Raw genomic sequence first — 24,206 nt, forward strand, 5'->3', positions numbered from 1 at the left:
CTTTCTGAACTGCATTCAATGTTTTGCAAATGAGACATAGAACTGAATCTATTGCATTCTCGGTGGATTTAAAAAAAATATATGATTATGCAAACAGATCGCACTCTCTATTTAGATTTAAAGCAAGATCTTCGACATAGTTGCATGTGTATTATGTTAACCAATTCCATTGTGGCTTTAAACTAGAGCAATATTAGACAGGTCATAATAAAACAAACATGATTGAATTATTCCTCTGCCATTTATTTTAGTTAGAAGCGAAATATCTGATGCACATTAAAAATGGCAAATATATTTTTATTCTAATTTGCATTAATTTGAAAAGTCAACAATATCAACATTAACATGATTTTATAAATAGACAAATTACAATAGAATGTCACTATAGAGTGCTAAGAGATAACACAATCAGAGATAACAAAATGTTTACAGAATAAAAGGTAAAATTCAGTCAAATATTTATGGAAAAAAAACACAGAAAAAAGCACAGTAGCCAAATGTTTAAACATAAACCCCGTTTAAATCCATGCAAAATCCCCTTTATATACTCGTACCAGTACAAAATAAAAGGTAAATTTGAATTAATTATGTATGTGAAAAACAGCATAAACAAGCTCAGTAGCCAAAAGTTTAAACATAAACCCCGTTTAAATCCATGCAAAATCCCCTTTATATACTCGTACCAGTACAGAATAAAAGTGTATAAGTGTGACAACTGCACAGTATAATAATAATTTTTGCTGTTTTAGCACCCATGTCCAATAAAAATCTGAAATATATCAAAACTTGAATCACATAATTTCAGATTTGTCATCTGTTTTTCTCTGTTACTTTATCAAACATGGCTCGCACATTTTGACAGATCTCCGACGCTTGCTCCTGAAAACAACGGTAACAAATTCTTAACAGTGATGATTCTGATTACAGTTCATACACCTAGGCTTTTCACCATACAAATTATATATGCATTTTTTAAACAATTAGCAATTCAATACATTCTTTTCATTTTTTAATATTCTAATCAGACTAAAATACAATCACTCATAAAAGGAGCTAGCATCTTTAACTACAAATTATTAAGGCTTTCGATAACAAATAAGACACGTGAGGTTTCTTCGGGTTCTTTATATATCTAAGCTCCCTCATAGCTAAAGACCATTTTCTTATGTCACATTTTTCATCTTACATTTGTATACTAGTATTACGATTTTTTAAAAATACATATTAGGTTTAAATAAATGCAGTACAAACCTCACTCAAGCACTGGAATATGTAGGCACTGAACACCGGTTTATTGATATTGCCAATCTTAAAGGCAATGTTATTGATGGTACCACCGTCACAATACTGCACCACCTGGGCAATCGTGTGAAGAGGATGTCTCTGCAGTACCTCCTGAAAAAATATTATGTCTATTAACCTTAAACATAAAACCCACACATGTACATTGACCAAAAGCTGGAAAACCCTCATTATAATGGATAGCTGAAATTAGGATTTCCATAGCCAGAACTGTAACTTGTTATATTTCTTCAAACACATATATACTATCATGTATTTGTCCATCAATATTAGTTATTTTAAAAAAAAAAAAATTAAGAAACCCAAATTGTTTTCAGACTTATAACCAACAAAAAATTAAATAGGCATAAATTTATCATCTACAAGTTCTCCAATTAATGTCATTTTAAATGACATGAAATTTTACTGGAAATTATACACATTGTAACTAAAAAATGTTTTAATTATTTCACACCTAAGAGTATTTTTAAACAAGAGCACCCAAGATCCAACAATCATCTTTATTTTTCAGTCAACAAAGAGTCACAAGCAGTGGGTTTCTTCATAATTTTGGGGATGGGGCCAGGCCTTTCTGATCGGGGGAAAAAAGAAAACATTTGACAAATATTGGATATTCAACTTTTCCAAAATATGAACAAGAAAGCGCAAAGATGACCCTTTATCTCTCACATGATTGGACAAAGTGTTCTATTGCTCTTGATTGGACAATATAAAGGATGCTGCCTGCCAAAACACCCCTCATGACTGTAAATGATAAAAGGGTCACATTAGAAACATTTCTGTGAAATATTTTGGGATCGGGCCAATGGTTTCTGAAGAAGTTTTAAAGTTTTCCATATAGACATAAAGTAAAAAGTTGCCCCAACCCTGGCAGCAATGTTTAATTTATAAATCACAATGAGTTGATATATGGTCACCTATTAGGAACATTCCTGTGAAAACAAATTGAAATCGAGTAAATCGTTTCTGAAGAGAGGTTTTCCAAATAGATATATAGTGGTGACTAGCCCTTGGACACCATGTTTTTATATAAATCAACATGGGGGTGAAGGGATTTGACAAAGGGTAACCTTAGGAACATTTCTGTGAAATTATCATAAAATTGGGCCAATAGCTACTGAATAGAAGATTTCCAAAAATTTCCAAATAGAGATACTAGTATAGTGAAAAGTAGCCCCATCCCTGGCAGCCATTTTTTTCTATGAATAGTATTTGATGAAGAAATTTGCTAAAGGGTCACCTTAGGAACATTTCTGTGAAATTATTTTAAAATAGTGCCAGCTGATTCTGAGGAGTAGATTTTCAAAGTTTTCCATACAGACATAAAAATTTAATTAAAAAGTAGCCCCACCACCAAGACCCATGCCTTTATACAAATAAGTATGAGGTGAAGGAATTTGATACAGGGTATCCTAATGAACATTTCTGTGAAGCGGGCAAGTGGTTTCTAAGAAGTTAACTTCCAAAGTTTTATCCTTTTGGTTACCATGGCAACCAGAGTTGTGCATGGAATCGCTTTTATTGAAGGAATCTAGAACAAGAACATACAAGGAACATTTCTGTGAAGTTTGGTTGAAAATGTGGTTAATAGGGAGAAGATGATAAATGGAAAATGTTGATGAAAGACAGGTAAAGACGGGCATTCACCAATCAAATTAGGTGAGCTCAAAAATAGACAAACTTGATAAAGTATTTTTTAACAGCATGTTTCAATAACAAGAGCTGTCACAGAGACAGCACGCTCGACTATTCCGCCACTTTTCAGTGTAAGGATTGAAAAGTTTTGGCGAAACATGCATGGATCACTGTTAGATTAGATTTTAATGCAATACATGATGTGCTAAGATATTAACATAAATGTGGTTACATGCAAAATTTTAACCAGAATTTTTAAGTGTAATAATAAAGGGCCATTATTTGCAAAATACAGTTATCTAACTTGGTTATTCAATTAGGTTGGGTGGTTGAAAACCATTGTTTAAAGTCTCAATGCAATACATCAAGTAGTTGCTGAGATATTAACCTATGTGTGCTTACACGCAAAACCTTAACCACAATTTCTAAGTCAAATAATAAAGGGCAATTTTTTGCATTAAATGCAAACTAGAGTTATCTATCTTGGTTAATTAAGTAGGTTGGATGGTTGAGTACCATTGTATCGAGACTCAATGCAATAACTCAAGCAGTTGCTGAGATATTAACCAATGTGTGCTTGCACGCAAAACCTTAACAAGAATTTCTAAGTCAAATAATAAAGGGCAATTATTTGCATTAAATGCAAACTAGAGTTATCTTACTTGGTTAATTAAGTAGGTTGGATGGTTGAGTACCATTGTATCGAGACTTAATGCAATACCTCAAGTAGTTGCTGAGATATTAACCAATGTGTGCTTGCACGCAAAACCTTAACCAAAATTTCTAAGTCGAATAATAAAGGGCAATTATTTGCATTAAATGCAAACTAGAATTATCTAACTTGGTTAATTAGGTGGGTTAGATGGTTGAGTACCATTGTATCGAGACTCAATGCAATACCTCAAGTAGTTGCTGAGATATTAACCAATGTGTGCTTGCACGCAAAACCTTAACAAAAATTTCTAAGTCGAATAATAAAGGGCAATTATTTGCATTAAATGCAAACTAGAGTTATCTAACTTGGTTAATTAAGTAGGTTGGATGGTTGAGTACCATTGTATCTAGTCTCAATGCAATACCTCAAGCAGTTGCTGAGATTTTAACCTATGTGTGCTTGCACGCAAAACCTTAACCAGAATTTCTAAGTCAAATAATGAAGGCCTATTATTTGCATTAAATGCAAACTAGAGTTATCTAACTTGGTTAATTAAGTAGGTTGGATGGTTGAGTATCATTGTATCTAGTCTCAATGCAATACCTCAAGCAGTTGCTGAGATATTAACCTATGTGTGCTTGCACGCAAAACCTTAACCAAAATTTCTAAGTCAAATAATAAAGGCCTATTATTTGCATTAAATGCAAACTATAGTTATCTAACTTGGTTAATAAGGTAGGTTGGATGGTTGAGTAACATTGTATCAAGTCTCAATGCAATACCTCAAGTAGTTGCTGAGATATTAACCTATGTGTGCTTGCACGCAAAACCTTAACCAGAATTTCTATGTCAAATAATAAAGGCCAATTATTTGCATTAAATGCAAACAAGAGTTATCTAACTTGGTTAATTAAGTAGGTTGGATGGTTGAGTACCATTGTATAAAGTCCCAATGCAATACCTCAAGTAGTTGCTGAGATATTTACCTATGTGTGCTTGCACGCAAAACCTTAACCAAGGGCGTCACGCCGACGCTTGGGTGAGTAGTATAGCTCTCCTTATTCTTCGAATAGTCGAGCTAAAAATACACCAACTCTATCATGCATAAATGTTTTGGTATACTTTCCTTACTAAAAACAAAATTCAAACCTTAAATTGGGAATATTATTTTCACATTTGGAATGGGAGTGGTGCTGAATTTCGACCAAAAGTTAGCTTGAACAATAATCACTGTAAAGAGTTATGGGCCTTGCAATACATGTGAGTATTTTCCCTGGCAACATGTGTACCAAGTTTCAATTGAATATCTTGAAAGGTTGTATAGCTACAGCCAAGGCGGCCAAGGCTAAAGTTGTGCACAGTGCTGCTGCCGTCAACAACATCAAGACAATATCTTAACTTGTTTCTTGGAGAAACAGACAAGCGAAAACTGTTTAATAACATAACCATAACAAACAGTAACTTTCAAAATCAAATTGCTTTGGAATAGATTTTGATACTATTATCCAACTAGAGATTGCTTTTTTGAAAAAGCGCATGTCTCCCCCATTGTATGGTCGTAGGTGAGAAATAATCAATGATGGATCCCAAAATCAATAGGGGCCATCAACTAGTCATGACTAACTGGCATACCAAGTATGAAGTTCCTGGGTGTAAACGTTCTTGAGTTATTGAGCAGAAACCGGTTCTTCACCTCAAGGTCAGTGACCTTGACCTTTGACCAACTGATCGCAAAATCAACTAGACATCATGACCAACCTCACTTCAAAGTTTGGTGAACCTAGATCAAAGCATTCTCCTGATATTGCACGGAAATATTTTTTTACATTAGAGGTCACAGCGACGTTGACCTTTGACCTTGTGACCCCCCAAAATATAGGAGTTTTCTAAACCTCATGATCAACCTGCCTACCAAGTTTAGTGAACCTAGGTCAAACCATTCTCAAGATATTGAGCGGAAATGTTTTTTACATTGGGGGTCGCCGCGACCTTGACCTTTGAGCTAGTGACCCCAAAAACAATAGGGATCTTCTACACCTCATGACCAACCTCCCTACCAAGTTTGGTGAACCTAGGTCAAACCGTTCTCAAGATTTTGAGCAGAAATGTTTTTTATATTGGGGGTCGCCGCGACCTTGACCTTTGACCTAGTGACCCCAAAAACAATAGGGATCCTCTACACCTCACGACCAACCTCCCTACCAAGTTTGGTGAACCTAGGTCAAACCATTCTGAAGATATTGAGCGGAAATGTTTTTTACATTGGGGGTCGCCGCGACCTTGACCTTTGACCTAGTGACCCCAAAAACAATAGGGATCTTCTACACCTCATGACCAACCTCCCTACCAAGTTTGGTGAACCTAGGTCAAACCATTCTCAAGATATTGAGCGGAAATGTTTTTTACATTGGGGGTCGCCGCGACCTTGACCTTTGACCTAGTGACCCCAAAAACAATAGGGATCTTCTACACCTCATGACCAACCTCCCTACCAAGTTTGGTGAACCTAGGTCAAACCGTTCTCAAGATTTTGAGCAGAAATGTTTTTTATATTGGGGGTCGCCGCGACCTTGACCTTTGACCTAGTGACCCCAAAAACAATAGGGATCCTCTACACCTCACGACCAACCTCCCTACCAAGTTTGGTGATCCTAGGTCATGCGGTTTTCCAGTTATCGATCGGAAACGAAGTGTGACGTACGGACGGACTGACGGACTGACGGACTACCGGACTGACGGACAGGGCAAAAACAATATGTCTCCCCCAGAGAGGGGGAGACATAATTATAATAATTGCACTAATGACAAAACATATATACATGTATGATAAATGCAATCTATATATTCCACAACAACAATATTATACCTGTCCTTTCATTCCAAGAACTATGAAGCCATGTATGGAGATGTTTAACTTCACTTTCTCATCATCTTGAGCAACCATGGGTAGTCGCCCTTCAATCTGACAACAATAGGGAAAAGTTATTCTTAAATATTTTTAAAATTCAAAAAAGGCATAACTTTGTCTACATATAAGATACTGTTGTCAAAAACAGAAAAGTCTTCATTGATGTTGCTTTCCATTAGTTGATCCATTTTTATCAAAATCAATCATGAAATTAAAAAGTATATCTGAGTAAGATACAATGTTTCAATATCCTTGTTTTTGCCTTGACCTAATTAAAGTAGCACTTAAATTAGACCATAGACGTTCATAAGTTGTTTACCATGTTCCAGTCACATTCTAGACATCTTGGCTTATTTCCATTGAAAACAACCTTGGATGTTTATGGACAGTTTACAGTTATTTTTTTAAGAAATCTTTATATTAACTACGCTGCTAAGTAGATCATGTAGTAATTTCAATTTAGCAGTATAACTTAATGACTACCTTTGGGAATCTTAATTATTCATGCAATAATACACTTCAGAGGCAATCAATTTAAACTTAGTATTCATACAAAATACACGGCAAAAACTAAAATCAATTAATATTATTTTTTTTAATTTTAAGAATTTCTTCTACCGATGTACTGACATACTAATAAATCTGAGGTTGTTTTCGGTGGAAAATAGACAAGGAGTTCTGATTGCTTCCAGTCCATTCCTATATTTTGATATTGTATGCATACTTTGTATGTTGTTTTTTTCAATAAAAACCAATGCAGCACTGACTGTTAAGCCAGAATATTTGTTTATATAATATACACACAATTTTATTTATAGCAGGTTGAATAATTAGGCCATGTTTTTAAACTTTGGTTATAATTGTTACATTTAAGGCAAACAATCCATCAAAAGGATGCAAAGATGTGTTAATGCATTTAAGATTTACATCATGATTATTTCTATGTTTAATTTATTTGATTAACCATTATATTTTTTTTTAATGGATTTCATTTTTGGATAACACCATAATGACGCTACAATAATGATATGATATATAAAAGGGCATTTATATAACAAAGTTTTACTATGATCATATAGGCAATTGTATTAATTTGTTACTTAAATACCATTAAATGTCTTTAAAAGTCCACTTATTAAAAATAGCTCTCAATGAAAAACAAAAAAAATCAAACTAAACATACCGTAATAAAACTTTACCCATTAAAATGTTTTGTATTAATGATGGATTGATTTCCTTTAACCGTTTAGTTTATTATTATTATCTATTTACAGTGGTGTAATTGTTAAGGAGTACCAGGGCTTCTGGCGGAGTACTAATTTTTTATTTCTTTGATTTTCTTATGTTTATAAGTTTTATTTCATGTCTACATCTATCACTTTATTGGTTTTTTTTTTTTAAATTGCTTAGAAAAGTGTCTGACATTTAAAAAAAGATATTTTCCGAACTTTTTATTCATTTTTTATACTCAGTCTGGCTGAATTTCATTCACTCAAATATATAGCAAAATAATATACTAAAATAGTGTCAATTTACAGGATAAGCAAGCGTTTCCTCAAGATATATATATTGCATTCTTAATTCAGTGGTCGAAATAAACACAAGCCCGCAAGCCCTGCACTGATAAAATGACACCCGGGCTTCCTCAAATTCTGAATTTTATATAGCACGGCTTGTTCAAAAACATGATTCCATGCAATAGTATAAGAATTCGGGCTTGTTCATCCAAAAGTCTAATTTCGATGGCTGTTAATCCATGATAAACGGTCATCCTTCATACAACAAACCAATTACTCTTGGACACTATGGTAAGTTTAATGAGCCCAGTGGGGATGTAAGTTACCTGAGCCTCTTCAATTCTGTCAACAAGTTGAGCCTCCCGGTCCCGTGTGTGAGAGCCACTGATCACAATGTCTGGCACAATACCCAGAAAGTGAACCTCAAACAGGTCCTTTTGGTGATCTTCTCTAGTCGAAACATTTTCAATGCTAGAAACATGCTGAAATAAATATGAAAGTATTAGCTAATCCCTAATGTTAATAAATTTGACAATATCCGAATTCATTAAATCCGAAACTTACATACAATAAGAGACAACGGGCAAAAAGAACTTTTTGATATTTTTAACGACGCTGTTTTGGTTTTTATACGTTAATTATAGCACAGTATTTCAAAACTTCGAATTCGAACATGATCCATCAATAACGAACTCTACCTTCGTCGATTTTTTGCGTGGAGGAAACATTTTTCAGCTACATGTAGCAGACAACAGTTTTGATTGACGAGCGTCAATATTATTATGGTTTCAATAAGACGAGTCTCGTGTGACACAAGACGCGAGTCTGCATTATAACCCAGCGGGACGAAGCAATTAATATCAACGTTAGTCAAAGTGTTTCTCATTATGGGTAATACCATTTGGAAGAGCGCGAAAGCCTGACTAACTCCAGTGGGAGCAGGACCTTTCAACACCAAGACTTTAAGTGTTAAGAGTCAGATAGCCTCATTTGACTTTCTCTATGGTGTGACACTTGGGTATGAACTGTTAAAGCACAATGACAACCTAAGCAGGGCTCTGACAAAGACATGTCAGCTTCTGGAGGTCACGATCTTGCCCATATGTCAGTGTCTATAAATGTAATAGTGAATAAATGTTACTAAACGATAATAGTTTTATATCTATCAACTATTTTAACCGATAAAGGTTTAGATAAAAACATGAAAATAATACCTGAACTCACTGGAAATCGAGTCTTTCAATGCTTAAAATTGAGAAAATCTCGAAGGGAGGGAACACCCCTCCCGAGCCCACCCCTTTCGCGGCCCCAATGTCAATTTCCTTCCTGCTTTTCAACCGGCCTTTTAAAAACGAAGACTTTTCAACCCCGTTAGAATTTTTAACCTCTTTTTCAAAAACTTTTCAACCCCTACCTGTTTGGACTTTCCAACCCCTATATCAAACACTTTTAAACCCCTAACTGAACATTTTAATAGCCATATTGAAGACTTTTCAAACCCTAAAGCCGAAAAACTTTTCAACCTCTATTATTTTTTATTTTTTTTGTCATTTTTCTTTTTTGCATAAGGCTTAACACGTTACTTGGAAACACATTTGTTAGTTTATTTTACGCTTTTGGATGTATACATGTACATGTGTAGGGTGATTACGCTACCAAAATTGAGTAACAATATACGCGAATGATACTGGTGTGATGCTGTCAGATAAATTAAGCTAAAGAGAAGAACGGCAAGCAAAGGGTGATGGCAGTGACAATACAATTATTTTAGTGCTGTTTCTTTAGCTCTGGGACGAAGAAGACTGTTTGAACGCATCAAGCAAGACCTGGTACATACACACGGGTTCTTATTTGTCGCTCAGCCTGCCCAACTCGTCCGCGCTTGAAGACTGACTAGCGTGGCCGACTACTACACAGTGTAACAGGACCTCTAGAACGATTGCGACCTCATGACAGGGACACCAAGACCAAACCGAGGATACACGACGTGCCGCCCAGATGAAGCTGTTCGAGTTAAAATTTGCAGTTTTGGGTGATTTTGGCGTTCGAGGTCCTCCGTCTCACAATCGGCAGAGAGAGGAGCAACGCATTTAAACTGTGTTTTGAACCCAAGCTAACTGTGTCATTGAAAATTCCACGACCTAACCACTAGCTTGGCACCAGTGATTTCACTTAACCAGTGACGATATAGGACTTGTTCCGACCGTTACTTCAAAGCCAAGAACCTCGTAATGGACTGCTAGAATTAGGGAACGGTTTGATCGGTCAGGTTACCGTATTCTTCACAACATTGAGTACAGTCGAAACCCGTTGGCTCGAAATCGTTTGGCTCGAATTCATCGACGCTCGAACTAAATGTTAAGGACTGATCAATGTCTTCAAACAAAGGTAAACATTCCCGCTTGGCTCGAAATTTCCGAGGCGCGAGGTATTTGCGCTGGTCCCTGGTAGTTCGAGCCAACGGGGTTCGACTTGTATATGGACAGCCAGAATTTCACGAACCTTCTGAGAAACTTGACTCCGTGTGTGACTTTTAAGTTCGATTAACAAGTGCTATCAAGACGTAAAACATCAGTACATAATAAACACTACATGCAATAGGTTTATAATTAAAGGGAAGTAATGCAATTTATCTCATTGTCTATTGTAGTGTTTGAGTAGTGTATATAATATTCATGAATTAAATTGAAATAATCAATTTTAATACAATTTCACTTTAGAAAGCAAATTAAAGTTCTGCAATATACTAAAGAGAAACAATTTATGTATGAAATACTATAGCATTGACTCACGGTGATAACATGCGATAAAATATTAGGTGTGCCTGGAGAGGAATCGTTTCTGGGTGTTTCCTGGTAGATAAATGTCCCGTTAATTGGTCAAATTTTCTCCATAGGTTGTAGGTCTGAATGATTATGGCTGACACTCTATTTTTTAGTCGGTTAAGTTTATCAACATATTGGGGGGTAAATTGGAGCTGTTTTTCACTTGAAACATTAGATTAAATGTTGAAAGAACACGTGTGTTTAATGTTATTATAAATCCATGGCAGAATTTCTACAGTTTTTCTATTTCACACAAAACGAATAAAAACAGATTATATGAAAATAACGAAATATGAATGTTTACACAATAACTGCAGTAGAGGCACTGTTTTCATTAGTTTACTTGTCATATTTCCTATATACATGTTTATCGATTTGTCTTCCTCAGACCTAGTACGAGTGACATCATCATTTTTATCATTTTCAACACCAGCCCGTTGCCTTTGCTGTTGTTGCTGTTGCACTGTTGGGAAACATTCGGAGCTCCTCTGCCATTTTTATCGAAAACAACCTCGGATGTATTTGGACGGTTTACATACTCAAAAGCGGTACGTTTAAGTCCGCTGCAAGTAGATCGCGTAGTAATTTTATTTAGCAGTTAAACTTTATGACTTAACTCTTGGGAATCTTAATTATGTTTGCAATAATATACTTCACTGGCAATCAATTTAAACTTAGATTAATAAATACAACTCTAAAACACTACATTTCAGTAATGATATCATTTAAAAAAAAATACGAACTACTTCAACAGATGAACCGGCATACATCCGAGGTTGTTTTCGATTGATATGGCCGAGGAGTTCCGAATGTGTTGGGAAAGTCAATGGTTGTGATGTAATTGAACTTTGTGTGAATTTTTTTGTAACGTATATATCACATAACCTGCTTACATTGATCAATATGTGGGAAATGTTTCATTTATTTATCGAATTCGGAGAATAACACCATTTAGGAACTATATCAATAGTGACCTACAATGGATAACAATGGATCGTCGCGTGAACTGAGTCCTGGACCAATGGCGTTGCGTTATTCATGTTGGAATGTACAAGGCTGTTTGGTCTTAACAGTATTGTATACAACGAGCTGGAAATACCCTCGGTTGTTAAGTCCATAAGTAGGCCATAACTGTACTTATACTAGTCAGATAATTATAACTAAAACATTAAACGTTTCATACATAGGCATTTCTGTGAAGTTTGGTGACTGTCTGATATACTTTTAGAGTCAGTGAGTAGCACTGCATTAGTTTGTTGTACTGCTGAGTTGATAACAGTGTCCCCTTTATCACCCATCACTCCCTGGTCTCATTGGATCAGTCATGACTTATAGTGGTTCCTTTTTCATGACAGTTACCTTTATTACACATATATTGTTTTACCACCTGCTTATAAGTTGTATGTTCGAGCACTGACTTTGCGTTGAAGGATTCTCTCCAGAGACCCTTGGAAGTTTTTCTTCTACGGACAATTGATCTCTGTTGAATATTAATATTGTTTTCAACCTATACAATGACACCATTCCTGCAAAATACAAAATACAACATATAAGATACAATAATGTTTATGCAATGTCGAGTATATGATAAAAAAAATAAAACATTAGCTCAATGACCTATTTTCTGATATAAATAGCGAACAATCATAACCCCATAACAAAAGCCGTTTATTCATGCAGACTAAAAAGTAAGCTAAATTAGAACACTTATTACAATGATAACTTCAAGTAGTTTTCTAAGTTGTAGGGCCAGTCCACACGCGCATGGTTCCACTAGTTCACATAGCACTGCTTAATGTTTAGCTGGTTCAGGAATATGAATAAAATATTATACTAGTATAATTTTAAACAGCAAAGTTGTAAGCAACATTATTTACATGGAAATTACATCATGGTTTAGCTTTGTGTAGTTGATAAACATATTATATTTCACTGTTGCTTGCTAGAAAAAGTATTTGGAAAGTATTGCTTAGAGGAGGTATTCAATTTATCATGTAATATAAAGTTCTAACAGATTTTGCTTACATTATCTGAAACAGTTGTGTGACTTAGACATGGTTGCTCCGATGATTGGGTCAATCCTTACCTACAAGCTACCATCTAAATATCCGCCACGCTACTTTCCAAACAATGTTAGCACTTACCACTGTGTAAAAATGTTAATTGAATATAACAAATTGTTTTATTTTTATTTTCCCATGACAGTGAATCAACGCATATGGTTAATCCATCTCAAACCATTGGATACTTAATATCCATCCTTAAATCTTTTTAAGCTGAAAGATTTGTGATTTTAAAAACAGGCCAAATGTTGGATCTATTTATACTCAATCTATATTTTGTTTACATTTTAACCGCATTGCTTGTACTCGTACCAGATATGATCGTTTGTAAATGAATACACAGTAGTTAACAAAAAATTATTTTTCTTATATAAACGTATTTGTTTCTAACGTTGTTGAATGTATGCAGTTTGTTTAAGTATACAAGTTGAATGTCATGATTCTAACATTGCAACTGTGACCATCAAAAAAATGACCGAGGTGTTCCAAATTAGCCACAATTAAGGAGTGCACTGATTTCTGGTCACTTTTTTAAATCTTTCGATTTTTACTTTTAGTAACGGCTAAACAACACAAGTTTATATTTTTAATATACCAGTTGTTTTGGTCTGCAAATACTGTCAAACTGTGATCTATTTAGTCTGAGTTAATGTCACATATACGCCGCATTACTTTTAAAATAGCGACGTCGAGCCTTAGTCACGAATATCAAATTGTTTTCTTTTCAAATGTCACGAGGCTTATGATTTTATATGCAAATATTTCACCGACATATATCATTATGCGAAACCTTTTATTTATAAAAAAAACACACTAAAGTATGCGGCACCGAGCCAGCAACAACAAGCTTTTATCACAAACAACCCGGATACAGTTTGATATTCTCATCGAAACATTATAGCGTAATCTAAAACATGCCCATGATGAAGATTACAATAATTTTCTGCACTGTAGCTAGAAACGTAGTATGAGGAAGGAACAGTCATTCGAAAACAAACGCACATTACACTTTGCTTCAATAACACTCTTTGGTTTGACTGAGTTAATAACGACACGAAATAATGCAAACTAAATTGATGATCTCGTTTATCTTTCTGGCAATGATATGTATTGTTTACTGTGATGAACCCGTCTGTTTGTCACGGTTTGACTACGATGAAAAAATGTTGTTGAAGTTTTTGAGGATTGAAGACACTGTGGCCAAATTTGATGAGCGCGTAACAAGTATAGTTCAGGACTTCGCAAAGAAAGAGCAAATATTGAATTCTACGTTAGATAACGTGCTCATAAAATACGCGGATGAGTTTCAGACAGCATTTCACACGTTTGAAAACACAACGCGTCAGATCGTAGATGAGTTCAAGTCAGAAATAAATGCCTCCAAGGAAAAGAATGACAATATCCGATCAGTTGTTCAAAAACTTCAAGAAGACGCCAGAGTCATCCTACAGCAAGCTTCAGATGCCACAGAGGAGATTAAAAAATCAGCAACGAAAGGTAAATTATATAACATTATTGTGTTGTATACCTTTTTCATAAAAAATGGCAGTTAATCATTATTTCGGAAAAAACATTATCGATATTGGGTATCGACTTATAGAAGTATTGAAATATTAGATTTCTGTAATATTTTCGTTAAAAGCTGGGTGTTTTTTGTAAACTCGGCAGCTTTTCTGTAAACCGCAGATGTCTAAACATCTCTCCATACATCAATTATGAAGAGTCCGAGAGTACCGTAATGGGTTATTCCTTGATATAGGAACATGCTATACATACGCTGGGTGAAAGGATGATTTAATTTGTATATGTTTCATTTTGTCCTCCCTTACCGAAAACCTGACGCACACTTCCTTCTAAATACCTTCATATGGCATTATGTGGAAAATGTTGTATCTACTGGCTAGCATTGCCATCGATATTTTTGTACAGTAATGTCAGAATATGCGTACTTATTTCAAATGTTGTTCAACCGTTTCATAGCAGATATCATTCATATCAAGGCTTGATGTGAACTAAATCATTTTCAGATGTTGTTGCATTTACTGCCCACGGTCCGGCGGATGGTCCCGTATCAAGTACACAAACGTTCACGACGGTCGTAACAAACATAGGCAATGGTTTTGACACAGCAACTGGTTTGTTCACCTGTCCAAAGTCTGGGTTGTACCATTTCATCTTCCATCTCGTGAAACTCAGAAGTTCAACACGAGTCGACCAATGCTACTGTACACTGGGCAAAAATGGCGCGAGCACCGGAATTATCGCGAAGATTGACCCGGAAGACCCAACCTCAAGCGGTGGTGCGGATATTGGAAGCTATGGGGTCAGTAATAGTGCGTTTATAAAATTGGTCACAGGCGACACAGTGGGGCTTATGTCGTGTTCTTCAGCATCCAAGTTTGACCCGCAGTCGTCTTTTAGTGGTCTTCTGATTCAAATCGATTAGAGAGAAGCTCTGTATTCAGGGCGAAATCAAGTTAGATTTTAGAAACGAAAGGTTGTATCAACCTGATGTGCACGCTGGACCTCGCAAAGTCGTAATGGGGTTTCGTGTGTTTAAAGTGCCGCTTTGGCGCTCTTGGCACATTTTAACAAAAACAGTGAAAATTCAATGTAGTGGCGATACACGTGGACATTGACGCAAGGGATGTTTTTTTTTACAATCGTGCCAGGTTTTTTTTATATGAATGAAGGCAGTTGCTTTCAATTATTGACTCGTTGTTTATGACCCTTTGTAAAACCTCTGGTTTTGTTTTTTAATGAAAAACATGTGATAGTGTCATAACACACTGTGTAAATAAGTGGTTTACAACCATAACCTCGTGTGTTATTTAAATCGTTTCCCGCGAAGATAGTAGCATTTAATAGTTGGCCTATACCTACCGCACTTTCTTTAGGATAACGCGCATGAATATAATTGTTATTATTTTTGGTTTTACCCAATTGCAACATCTTTTTCAGCTGAAACAGAAATAAGATGTGCAACATCTAGGTCATGGCTTTTGGTGTAAAAGGAAACACATGTTAAGTCAAGACATTGATTTTTTATGTGTCGCCAGTAGTTTGCACTATGCATTTTAACTGTTCTAGTCTATTGCAACTCTTTAAAGTTAAGATTCCCAGTAAATTTACAGTTTACTGACCGTTCCAAGGCGGTACCTAACAATTCTTGATAAACATACCAATTTTTATATATATATATATATATATATATAGTATTTATGCACTGTGCTGTTTGTAGAGTTGTGTGCTGTTCTATGTTTCTTGTTTGTGAGTTTGCGTTCTATGTCTTTGGCGTTGCCCATTGTCACTAAACCGGGTTTATGTTTAAACTGTTTGCTACCGAGCATGTTTCTGTAGCTTTTTGCATAATATTGATGTGATTCTGTGTGTTTGAAATGTAGGATTTTGGCAAGAAATTTACGTAGTGCACAGCCAGTGGCATCAATCATGACCATACAATTATTGCTATCTTATTTATGTCTTGGCTATTTCACGATTATGGTTTAAAACTCCAAAAGAAAATAACTTACACCAGTGCTGAAAAGATGACGAGCAGGATTTTTTTCTTACCTTTACAAATGAACGTTATTGCTATTTAGTTCAAACACTTCTCTAAAAGCTCAACACATCCAGCTCATACTTTGTGTCTGTATGCATGACTGTCCGAGTGTGACTTTGAAATTTGGACCAATAGGACATGAGCTTGTATGCTGTATAATAATCGTCTCAATGTTACACATCCTAGTTGAAATGAAATTGATATACACTGGCGTATGTAAAAGACACAGGGTAGCTCTAACCAGGGTTACATTCTGTCTGTGCACTATGCTCTAAAAAACATAAAATGACTAACAATCTTTTCGTAGCACTCGTCGAATGGGCGAGACCCGAGTGCAAGTATTAATGAGCTTACACACCACCAATACATCTCAGATGGCAATGTAGCCTCGATAATCATCTGATCCGGGTCATAACCGTTCATTTTATCTGAGCTGAATGATTGAGATGAATAGTCAAGTTGTTAGCGTATCAGCGGGTCCAGGTAACGATCTCCTCTCGGAGCTTCAACGTCTACTGGTTATCACTAAAGTTCTTAATTGCATGCACACAGAAGATTTTAAACTGAACATATGATCGTCACTTTATATACGCTCTTTAGAACTTAATATGGTACTTGTTCGTCGAAGCGAAGAAAATGAAAAACAATTTTACGTTAACCTTTCATTTATAATCTGAACAAGAAAGGGGCAGCTTTGAACCAATTCTCAATTTAAGGTTATATAGAGTTAGACGCAGCATTAAACGTTTATTGAATACTTGTGAAAAACAAATTCTATGAAACAAAAGAGCTGTCGACTATACGCCACATTGCCTTAGACATGAATACAATGATCGTGTAATATGTGCCTGTCAAAAGCAAAAAAAGAAAATTAAAAGTAAACAAGAAACGCCGCAATGCGACGGAACCAGGTTTTCAATGATTGAAAGAAGGCTTCATGTTCTTAAAGTGGGATTCAATTTAAACTTTTGTTTTCATTTTTAATAACAGTGACCCTGACCTTGACCCTAGGGGCAACAAATATAAACCAATTGAAACCCCCCATAAACACTTCCAACATACCAACTTGGTCACAATATGTCAACCCTAACTTAAAAGTTATTCAGTACCAAATGCTTATCTTTTTAGTAACAGCTAGTGGCCTTAACCCTTGGGGTTCCAAACGCAATCCAATGAAAGGTCTCCATAAGCTCTTCCTATTTACCAAGTTCAGTCACAATATGTCAACCCTAACTTTAGTTACTAAATAAGTTAATAACAACATTTTTTTTTTTAATTTAGTGACACCGAACTTGTCCTTGACCATGTCTGTCGGAGCCCCAAACACAATTCCATTGAAGGTCTCTATAAACTCTTCATATATACCACTGTTTGCACTATGTCAACCCAAACTGAAGTTATTCAGTACCAACCACTTTTCTATTTTAGTAACAGTTCCATTGACCCTAGAGGCCCTTAACGCAAACCCACTAAAGGTCTCCATAAACTCTGCTATTTACCAAGTTTGGTCACCATTTGTCAAATGTGACTAAAAATATTCTATACCATAGGTGAGTTTGACGCCACCCTCATTCCGGCCCGCCCCAACAACGGCGTATATCATTCTAATAAACATGTTTCACTTTGGCTAAAAATATAACTATATACCTGTCAAAAGCAATAAAAAGTCAATCAAGGGCCAAATTTTGCAAATTAAAGTTGATATGGTGTCATGTTTCTTAATTGTTGGATGACAATAAATAACTGTGTAAAGTATTAAATGAAGGGTATAGAACTGCTTAGTTAAAATCCCAACTTGCCTTTAAACTTCCACCAGACACGATAGGCCCTAAAACTTTAACCCAAGTTCCAAAGTCAATCAGGGGCCACAATTAGTATTTAGGATGAAATGGTGTTATATGACTTAATTGGAATATGGTCGTCGATGATTGTATGAAGTATTAGGTCAATTGAATGAATGGTATAGATGTTATAAGTAAAAATCCCAACTTACCCTAAACTTTAACCGGACACAATGTGTCCAAAAACGTTAACCGAAGTTCCTTAGTCAATCAGGGGCCATAATTAGTATTTCGGATAATATGAAATAAAGTGACCTCATTGTGTGATGATCCTGAACAACTGTGTGAAGCATTGAGTGAATTAAATGAAGGGTATTGGAGTTAAAAGTGAAAAGCCCAACTTGCCCTAAATCTTGAACCGGACGCCGACGCTAACGCCGACCCCGGGGCAGGTTTTTAGTAAAGCCTCCTTATTCTTCGAAAAGTCGATTTAAAAATTCAGAAGTGAAAATTTTCAAAAAAATATTCTGTATACAACTCATTCCGTGGAACATAAACGATGTCGGAAAGGTTTGAGAATATATAAAAATACACGTGTAGTCTAGGTTCGATTGTTTCAAAATCTGCCAGTCAGACTTGTCACCAGATCTTTCAAGAAGTTATGTAAGTTGGTCAAGAACAATAGCTATGGTTTAAGCCTTTAATAACTGACCTCTGGAAATAACTCTAACCAATTCACCTACATGTATATTCTTTTACAGTTTCCTCCACAGCAGCAATACGCTCTATATTAATCAACGGCGATTATGCCTTCCATTACGATGATCATTTGTGGATTTTTCTTAAACCGTTAGTTACGGTTTAAGCAATAAAACATTTATTTTCGAACGGAAATATAAAAATCTACGATCTGATTTTTTGTCCGCAATCTTATATCATTGGTTTGCAGATATTTATGCAAAAATTTGCTCTTTCAAAGACAAAAAAAAATGTAAAAAAAGTTGTAAAAATGGTGTATCTGTGAAAGTGCAGCTTTAATACATGATAGACCAGCTACATTTTAATCTATCTACACATTTTATAAAACGTCGTGGATAAAACTATTTTTATCTATATAAGTTAAATGCGTGTGTTTGGATGGAATGGACAACGCAGGCTATTTGTTTTATTCATTTGCATTCTTGTTTTATTCTTTACAAATGAGAATTTGCAGCAGGATGTACATGTATGTTAATAAAGAAAGAGTAAATGCTGCAGACCTATATTCACTCTGGCCCAACCTAGTTTTTGACCCGATATGATCTAAATTCACACTGGTCCTAAATATCACGCTGATAAATATTCGTGATGATCCGGTAAATACTGTTGAATTTATGGTAGGAATAAGAAAATTAACATAAAATTATGGTCTTAACATTTGACCCAGTGACACACTTTTGACCAGAGATGACCCACATTCAGGGGTCATCAAGATCAACTTGACAGATATTCTTACAGTTTCATGAATATTGGATAAACACTATTGAATTGATAAATGTAATTTTCTTCTTGATTTTAACTATTTTTCATCAGAATTGATCCATATTTACACTGGTCCTGAATATCATGCTGAGATATATTCTTCTTAAGCTTCTTGAAGATTGGATGAACAGTGGTGAATACTAGAAAGGAATACAAAACTTTAACACAAAATGCTTAATACCGGTATTTGACCTCTAGTGATCTGGTTTTTGACCAGAGATAACCCATATTCAAACTGGTCTAAAGATCATGCTGACAAATATTCTGACCAAGTTTCATTAAGATTAGTTAAAAACGGTTGCATTTACGACAACAAAAACGGAAATTTGTTAACGACAACTGAATGCCTAGGTTTTGCAAACCTATAGGCCAAATTTTTTGCATAGAAAATTCGGCTACTTATAGTGTAAGATGGCAAATTAAGAATGTGGTATCAATTAGATTTTAACTTTATGAGGTTAGCTTTAAAACAATGTATAAGCTAAACATATGTGGAATAATACAGTTAATTACTTAAACTAAATAGAGGTTTCAATATTTATTTGTAAAACAAACATAAATTACACTAATTTTCATGCAAAGAAGAATGGTAAGTATATCCGACAGAAATTGTAAGTCTTTGCAATTGGCAACTACCCATTATCTCTAAATGTCCGATTAAGCAAAAGAAAACACTTAATTTAATAGTCTAAAACAAGCTTCCTGTCCTTTAGAAATTATTCAAACATTTCAACATTCCCAGGCATTTTAGGTGCAGCAACAGGGGTCTTCTGTGTAACTCTGAAAGAAAAAAAGGAAATTTGAAACCAAAATTTCAAACACAACTAACAAATGCCAGTTCTTGCAACTGAAACTTTTAAAGTACTTCTTATTAAACAATGTTAATACAACAATCATGAATGTACATTACTAATTTTCATCCATATACATGTATATTTAATGGGGAAAAGCTAAGAATGTCACAAATTAAAAAAAAAAACTCATACAAAGTTCCTGTAAATATATGTATTTATATATAGGATTTGAGTATGTGAAAAAATCCATAAAAATTCAATGACAATTCTATTTCAAATACATTTTATAAATACATAGCCGAGGTTTTTACAGCTGATAATTTCAATCCTCAAAAATAGCAGGGGGTCTGTTTGAGTATGAGGGATTCATGTCCAAAGCAGGGTAAAGGGGCTAAGACACCTCAAGAAATTAAGTCATTTTATGGTTCTTCCTATGTACAGTAATGTAGTCTAATGGTGAAAGCTCTCAATCCTGATTTCAGGATTATTCCTTAACTTTAAAAACCTTGATGTCCATTCATACTACATGACTGTACATTTTAATGGGTCAATAAAAGAACAATTATTTTTATACTTACTGTGAACCAGAAGTTATGAGTTTTTGTGAGCCAGAATATACAGTTGTTGGAGGAGCTGCCATTCTTCTCCCATCTCTCGTGCAATAATAGTTGGCCGCCAGTTTATGCGATGGCCCTTCTGGCAGCACTGGGGGAGGTTGTGTTCTGAAATAAAAGAGAAGTTAGCATATTCTTCCAGTTCCCACATTGAGAATGGGTCACAATGTCAGATGGTGACCATGGGATGCCTGCAACAATGATGCCGAGCAAACATCAACACACAAGTCAGTTAAGACTTTGTTTTTAAAAAAAGGACATTACTCAACAGTTATTAAAGGCAGAGTTATGGGCCTTACTTTGCATGTTTGTATTCTGATAACAATTTTCAAGGTTCAATCAAATTTCAATGCTTAATAAAAGCACTTACAACATCAATTGGCTTAAATTAGATAAATACCGTAACTAAAATTAAAAAACTTCATCAGTTCAAAACGATGTTTAACCATTTGAAAGGTTAAAGAACATTTTTCTTCCTATTGATATAAAATTAGACTGTCAAAACCATAAACAAAAAGATTAACGGTGAGTTAAAAACAATCTAAATTAAATGGCTGCGTGTTGGTTATTTAAATGATGTATTCAGTTTAATAACATTAAAGTGAACTTTTTAATAAGTTCCTACCTTTAAATCTTGATATTGAAATATTCAATTGAAATGCACTCTATTTTCCTTTACAAATGTACATCAGCATCCATTTTATCTCCAATATTTTATTGCTTTAAAAGTGCTCCAACTACAGTTTTAACAAAGACATTTTTTATCACAAGAAATCAAATGGCCTATTATTCAAAAATCATTGTTTTTATTGAACTGAATTCAATGGTTAACTGTAGATATTTACTTTTAACTTTATTTATTTTATAATGTTTATGTTGTGAAAGTTATATAAACTTATACTTGGAGTCACTCTTGTTGACATGAAGTTGTGCCAGATTGTGGGAAGAAACATGAGAGTCTTGAGAAAACCCACTTGTCCAGCTTGGTGATCACAGGCCAAGCACACATGCCGCCTGACAGGAATTCAAACCAAGTTGACTTAGTGAGAATCAAGTTGGCTTATCACTGCACGAAAAGGAAACCTAGATATTTGTAAACCTGCACCCGCTGTTGATCACTAATGTGAGTGTTAAAAATGAATTAAACTTATAATTCATTCAAATCTGTTTATTTAATACACTTGCAATGATCACGATCTTTCTTTCAATTTGAAGGGTTTAATAGTTGTGACGTAAAATATAAATAAACATTTTAGAAAGTGTTAATTAATGATATGTTAAATGTATCGTTGCCATAAGTGTTTCAATTTTACATTTAAAAGTGATTGCAAGTGGTTGACCTTTTCCTGCGTTAGCGTGACATTGTTTAATACAACGTTTCCGGTTACAGTCGGGTTGTTCTATATACGGAATAGGTAAGAAAGGATTACTGAATGAAATGAAGTATTGTATTTACAATTCTTCGATGAAATAATGCACCATTGGTGTAAATATAAGTAATAAATTGCGCGGTTGATGTCATCAACTTTGACCAGCCCAATTGCGTTCATACCCAGATAATGACATCAACCCCGCAATTCATTCCTTAAATTAATGCACTTCACGAAACAAAACATATTTTCATATCTTTATACACCATCCAGATGATGATCTGCCAGTTTTTTATACCCGAATTTCTTCTCCAGATCAGGCCGGAGACTTCCATTGGTCCCGAATTGGTCGGGTCAGTCTTTTATACCCAACCTAGTGGCACATAAATTTCCAAAACAAGTGAACAAAACTCACCTTGCAGATAAATCACCAGGCATTCTTAGAGCATCTTTTACGTTCCTCTGAAATTAAAAGCCAATACAATTTGGCATTAGATTAACTTGGTCGAACTAGTGATTTTCAAGGGCAAACAAAATTAATTATTTGCGACATTATTGATAATCCGTATTTCGCTGCATTTAAAAACAAAATTACAAAGAAGTGATAATGGTATGGCAAAGGGAGGGGGTAATAATGAAAGTTATGATCGTAAATAAACCATACAGTACCCGTCCAAGGAGATTAAATACATATCGAATAATTGGAGTGTATTCTCCAGCCATTTTGTTTTAGATACTATTCTTTTTATGAGCGTCTGAATAACTAAGATATGAAACAGTCAACAGTTCTGAAATATTTCAGGTTACATAGTACCAGTTATCAAGCTCTAGACTGTCTAGCCTGGGTTACCTGCCCTAACCATTTCAGTGCTCTTGTTGTGCAGAGTACGCTGGGTACCAGACAACAGACAGTCTAAAAGAGTCACACATTTTAAAACAAAAACATAATAATGTGATAATTCAAAAATAAATCTTTATAAACTATTAGTTTTTGTTTTTGATTTTTAAAACATATTTTGCAATTCGTTAGTAGGAAGAATAGACTGATGCTATATACGAGTTGAGGAAGTAACTGACATACCTTCATATCAAACATAGTTCCCCATTAACAGCCTCTTTTTAGAAATAAAGACTATGAAATTGACGGAGACATTTACACCTGGTTATATAACCACAGCTCATATATACATCAAAAGTCAAAGCCCTCCTAGCTATATAGCTAGTGAAGGAGATTGGCCACCAACCTTTATTGTGGGTTTTTCACTATGATTTTTTCCAGACTATGACTCACAACAAGAGCTGTTGTAGGACAGCGCGCTCGACTGCACCGCTTTGCCTTGAAATGAATACAATAATGATGTCGTATGTGCCTGTCAAAGCAATAATGATGTAGTATGTGCCTGTTAAAGCAATAAAAAGTAAAATCAAAAAGTAAACATGATAACTTGCCCTAAAACTTTAACAATACGCCGACGCCGGGTCGAGTAGTTAAGCCTCCTTATTCTTCAAATAGTCGAGCTTAAATCTACAATATTACTTATTTAACGCTTGCAACTGGTCATCGTCGGATACACAAGGCTGATCCGCACCATTTTCCTCATGGCAACTGAACCACCGGTGATGAGCAAAAAAAGTCACGTGACCACAGGTATTTAGATA

The 24,206-nt window shown here is 35.0% G+C and overlaps 3 protein-coding genes across 3 annotated transcripts; 1 reads left to right on the forward strand and 2 right to left on the reverse strand.

Moving 5' to 3' along the window:
• Positions 1-222: 222 nt before the first annotated feature.
• On the reverse strand, positions 223-8,770 carry LOC128214279 (uncharacterized). Its single transcript, XM_052920666.1, has 5 exons — positions 8,716-8,770; positions 8,344-8,499; positions 6,459-6,554; positions 1,252-1,395; positions 223-879 (listed from the first exon to the last, which is right to left on the reverse strand). Exons 1-5 carry the CDS (start codon positions 8,743-8,745, stop codon positions 811-813), a joined length of 495 nt encoding a protein of 164 aa, XP_052776626.1. The 5' UTR covers positions 8,746-8,770; the 3' UTR covers positions 223-810.
• Positions 8,771-13,849: 5,079 nt separating this feature from the next.
• LOC128213038 (uncharacterized) lies at positions 13,850-15,723 on the forward strand. The gene is made up of 2 exons (XM_052918519.1): positions 13,850-14,402; positions 14,933-15,723. The coding sequence occupies exons 1-2, from the start codon at positions 13,967-13,969 to the stop codon at positions 15,349-15,351; spliced, it is 855 nt and encodes a 284-aa protein (XP_052774479.1). The 5' UTR covers positions 13,850-13,966; the 3' UTR covers positions 15,352-15,723.
• Positions 15,724-20,294: 4,571 nt separating this feature from the next.
• On the reverse strand, positions 20,295-23,315 carry LOC128214545 (NADH dehydrogenase [ubiquinone] 1 alpha subcomplex subunit 7-like). Its single transcript, XM_052921064.1, has 4 exons — positions 23,217-23,315; positions 22,963-23,009; positions 21,142-21,285; positions 20,295-20,549 (listed from the first exon to the last, which is right to left on the reverse strand). Exons 1-4 carry the CDS (start codon positions 23,268-23,270, stop codon positions 20,486-20,488), a joined length of 309 nt encoding a protein of 102 aa, XP_052777024.1. The 5' UTR covers positions 23,271-23,315; the 3' UTR covers positions 20,295-20,485.
• Between the last annotated feature and the right edge of the window lie 891 nt (positions 23,316-24,206).

Source organism: Mya arenaria, chromosome 13 (genome assembly GCF_026914265.1).
Source record: "Mya arenaria isolate MELC-2E11 chromosome 13, ASM2691426v1".
NCBI lineage: Eukaryota > Metazoa > Mollusca > Bivalvia > Myida > Myidae > Mya > Mya arenaria.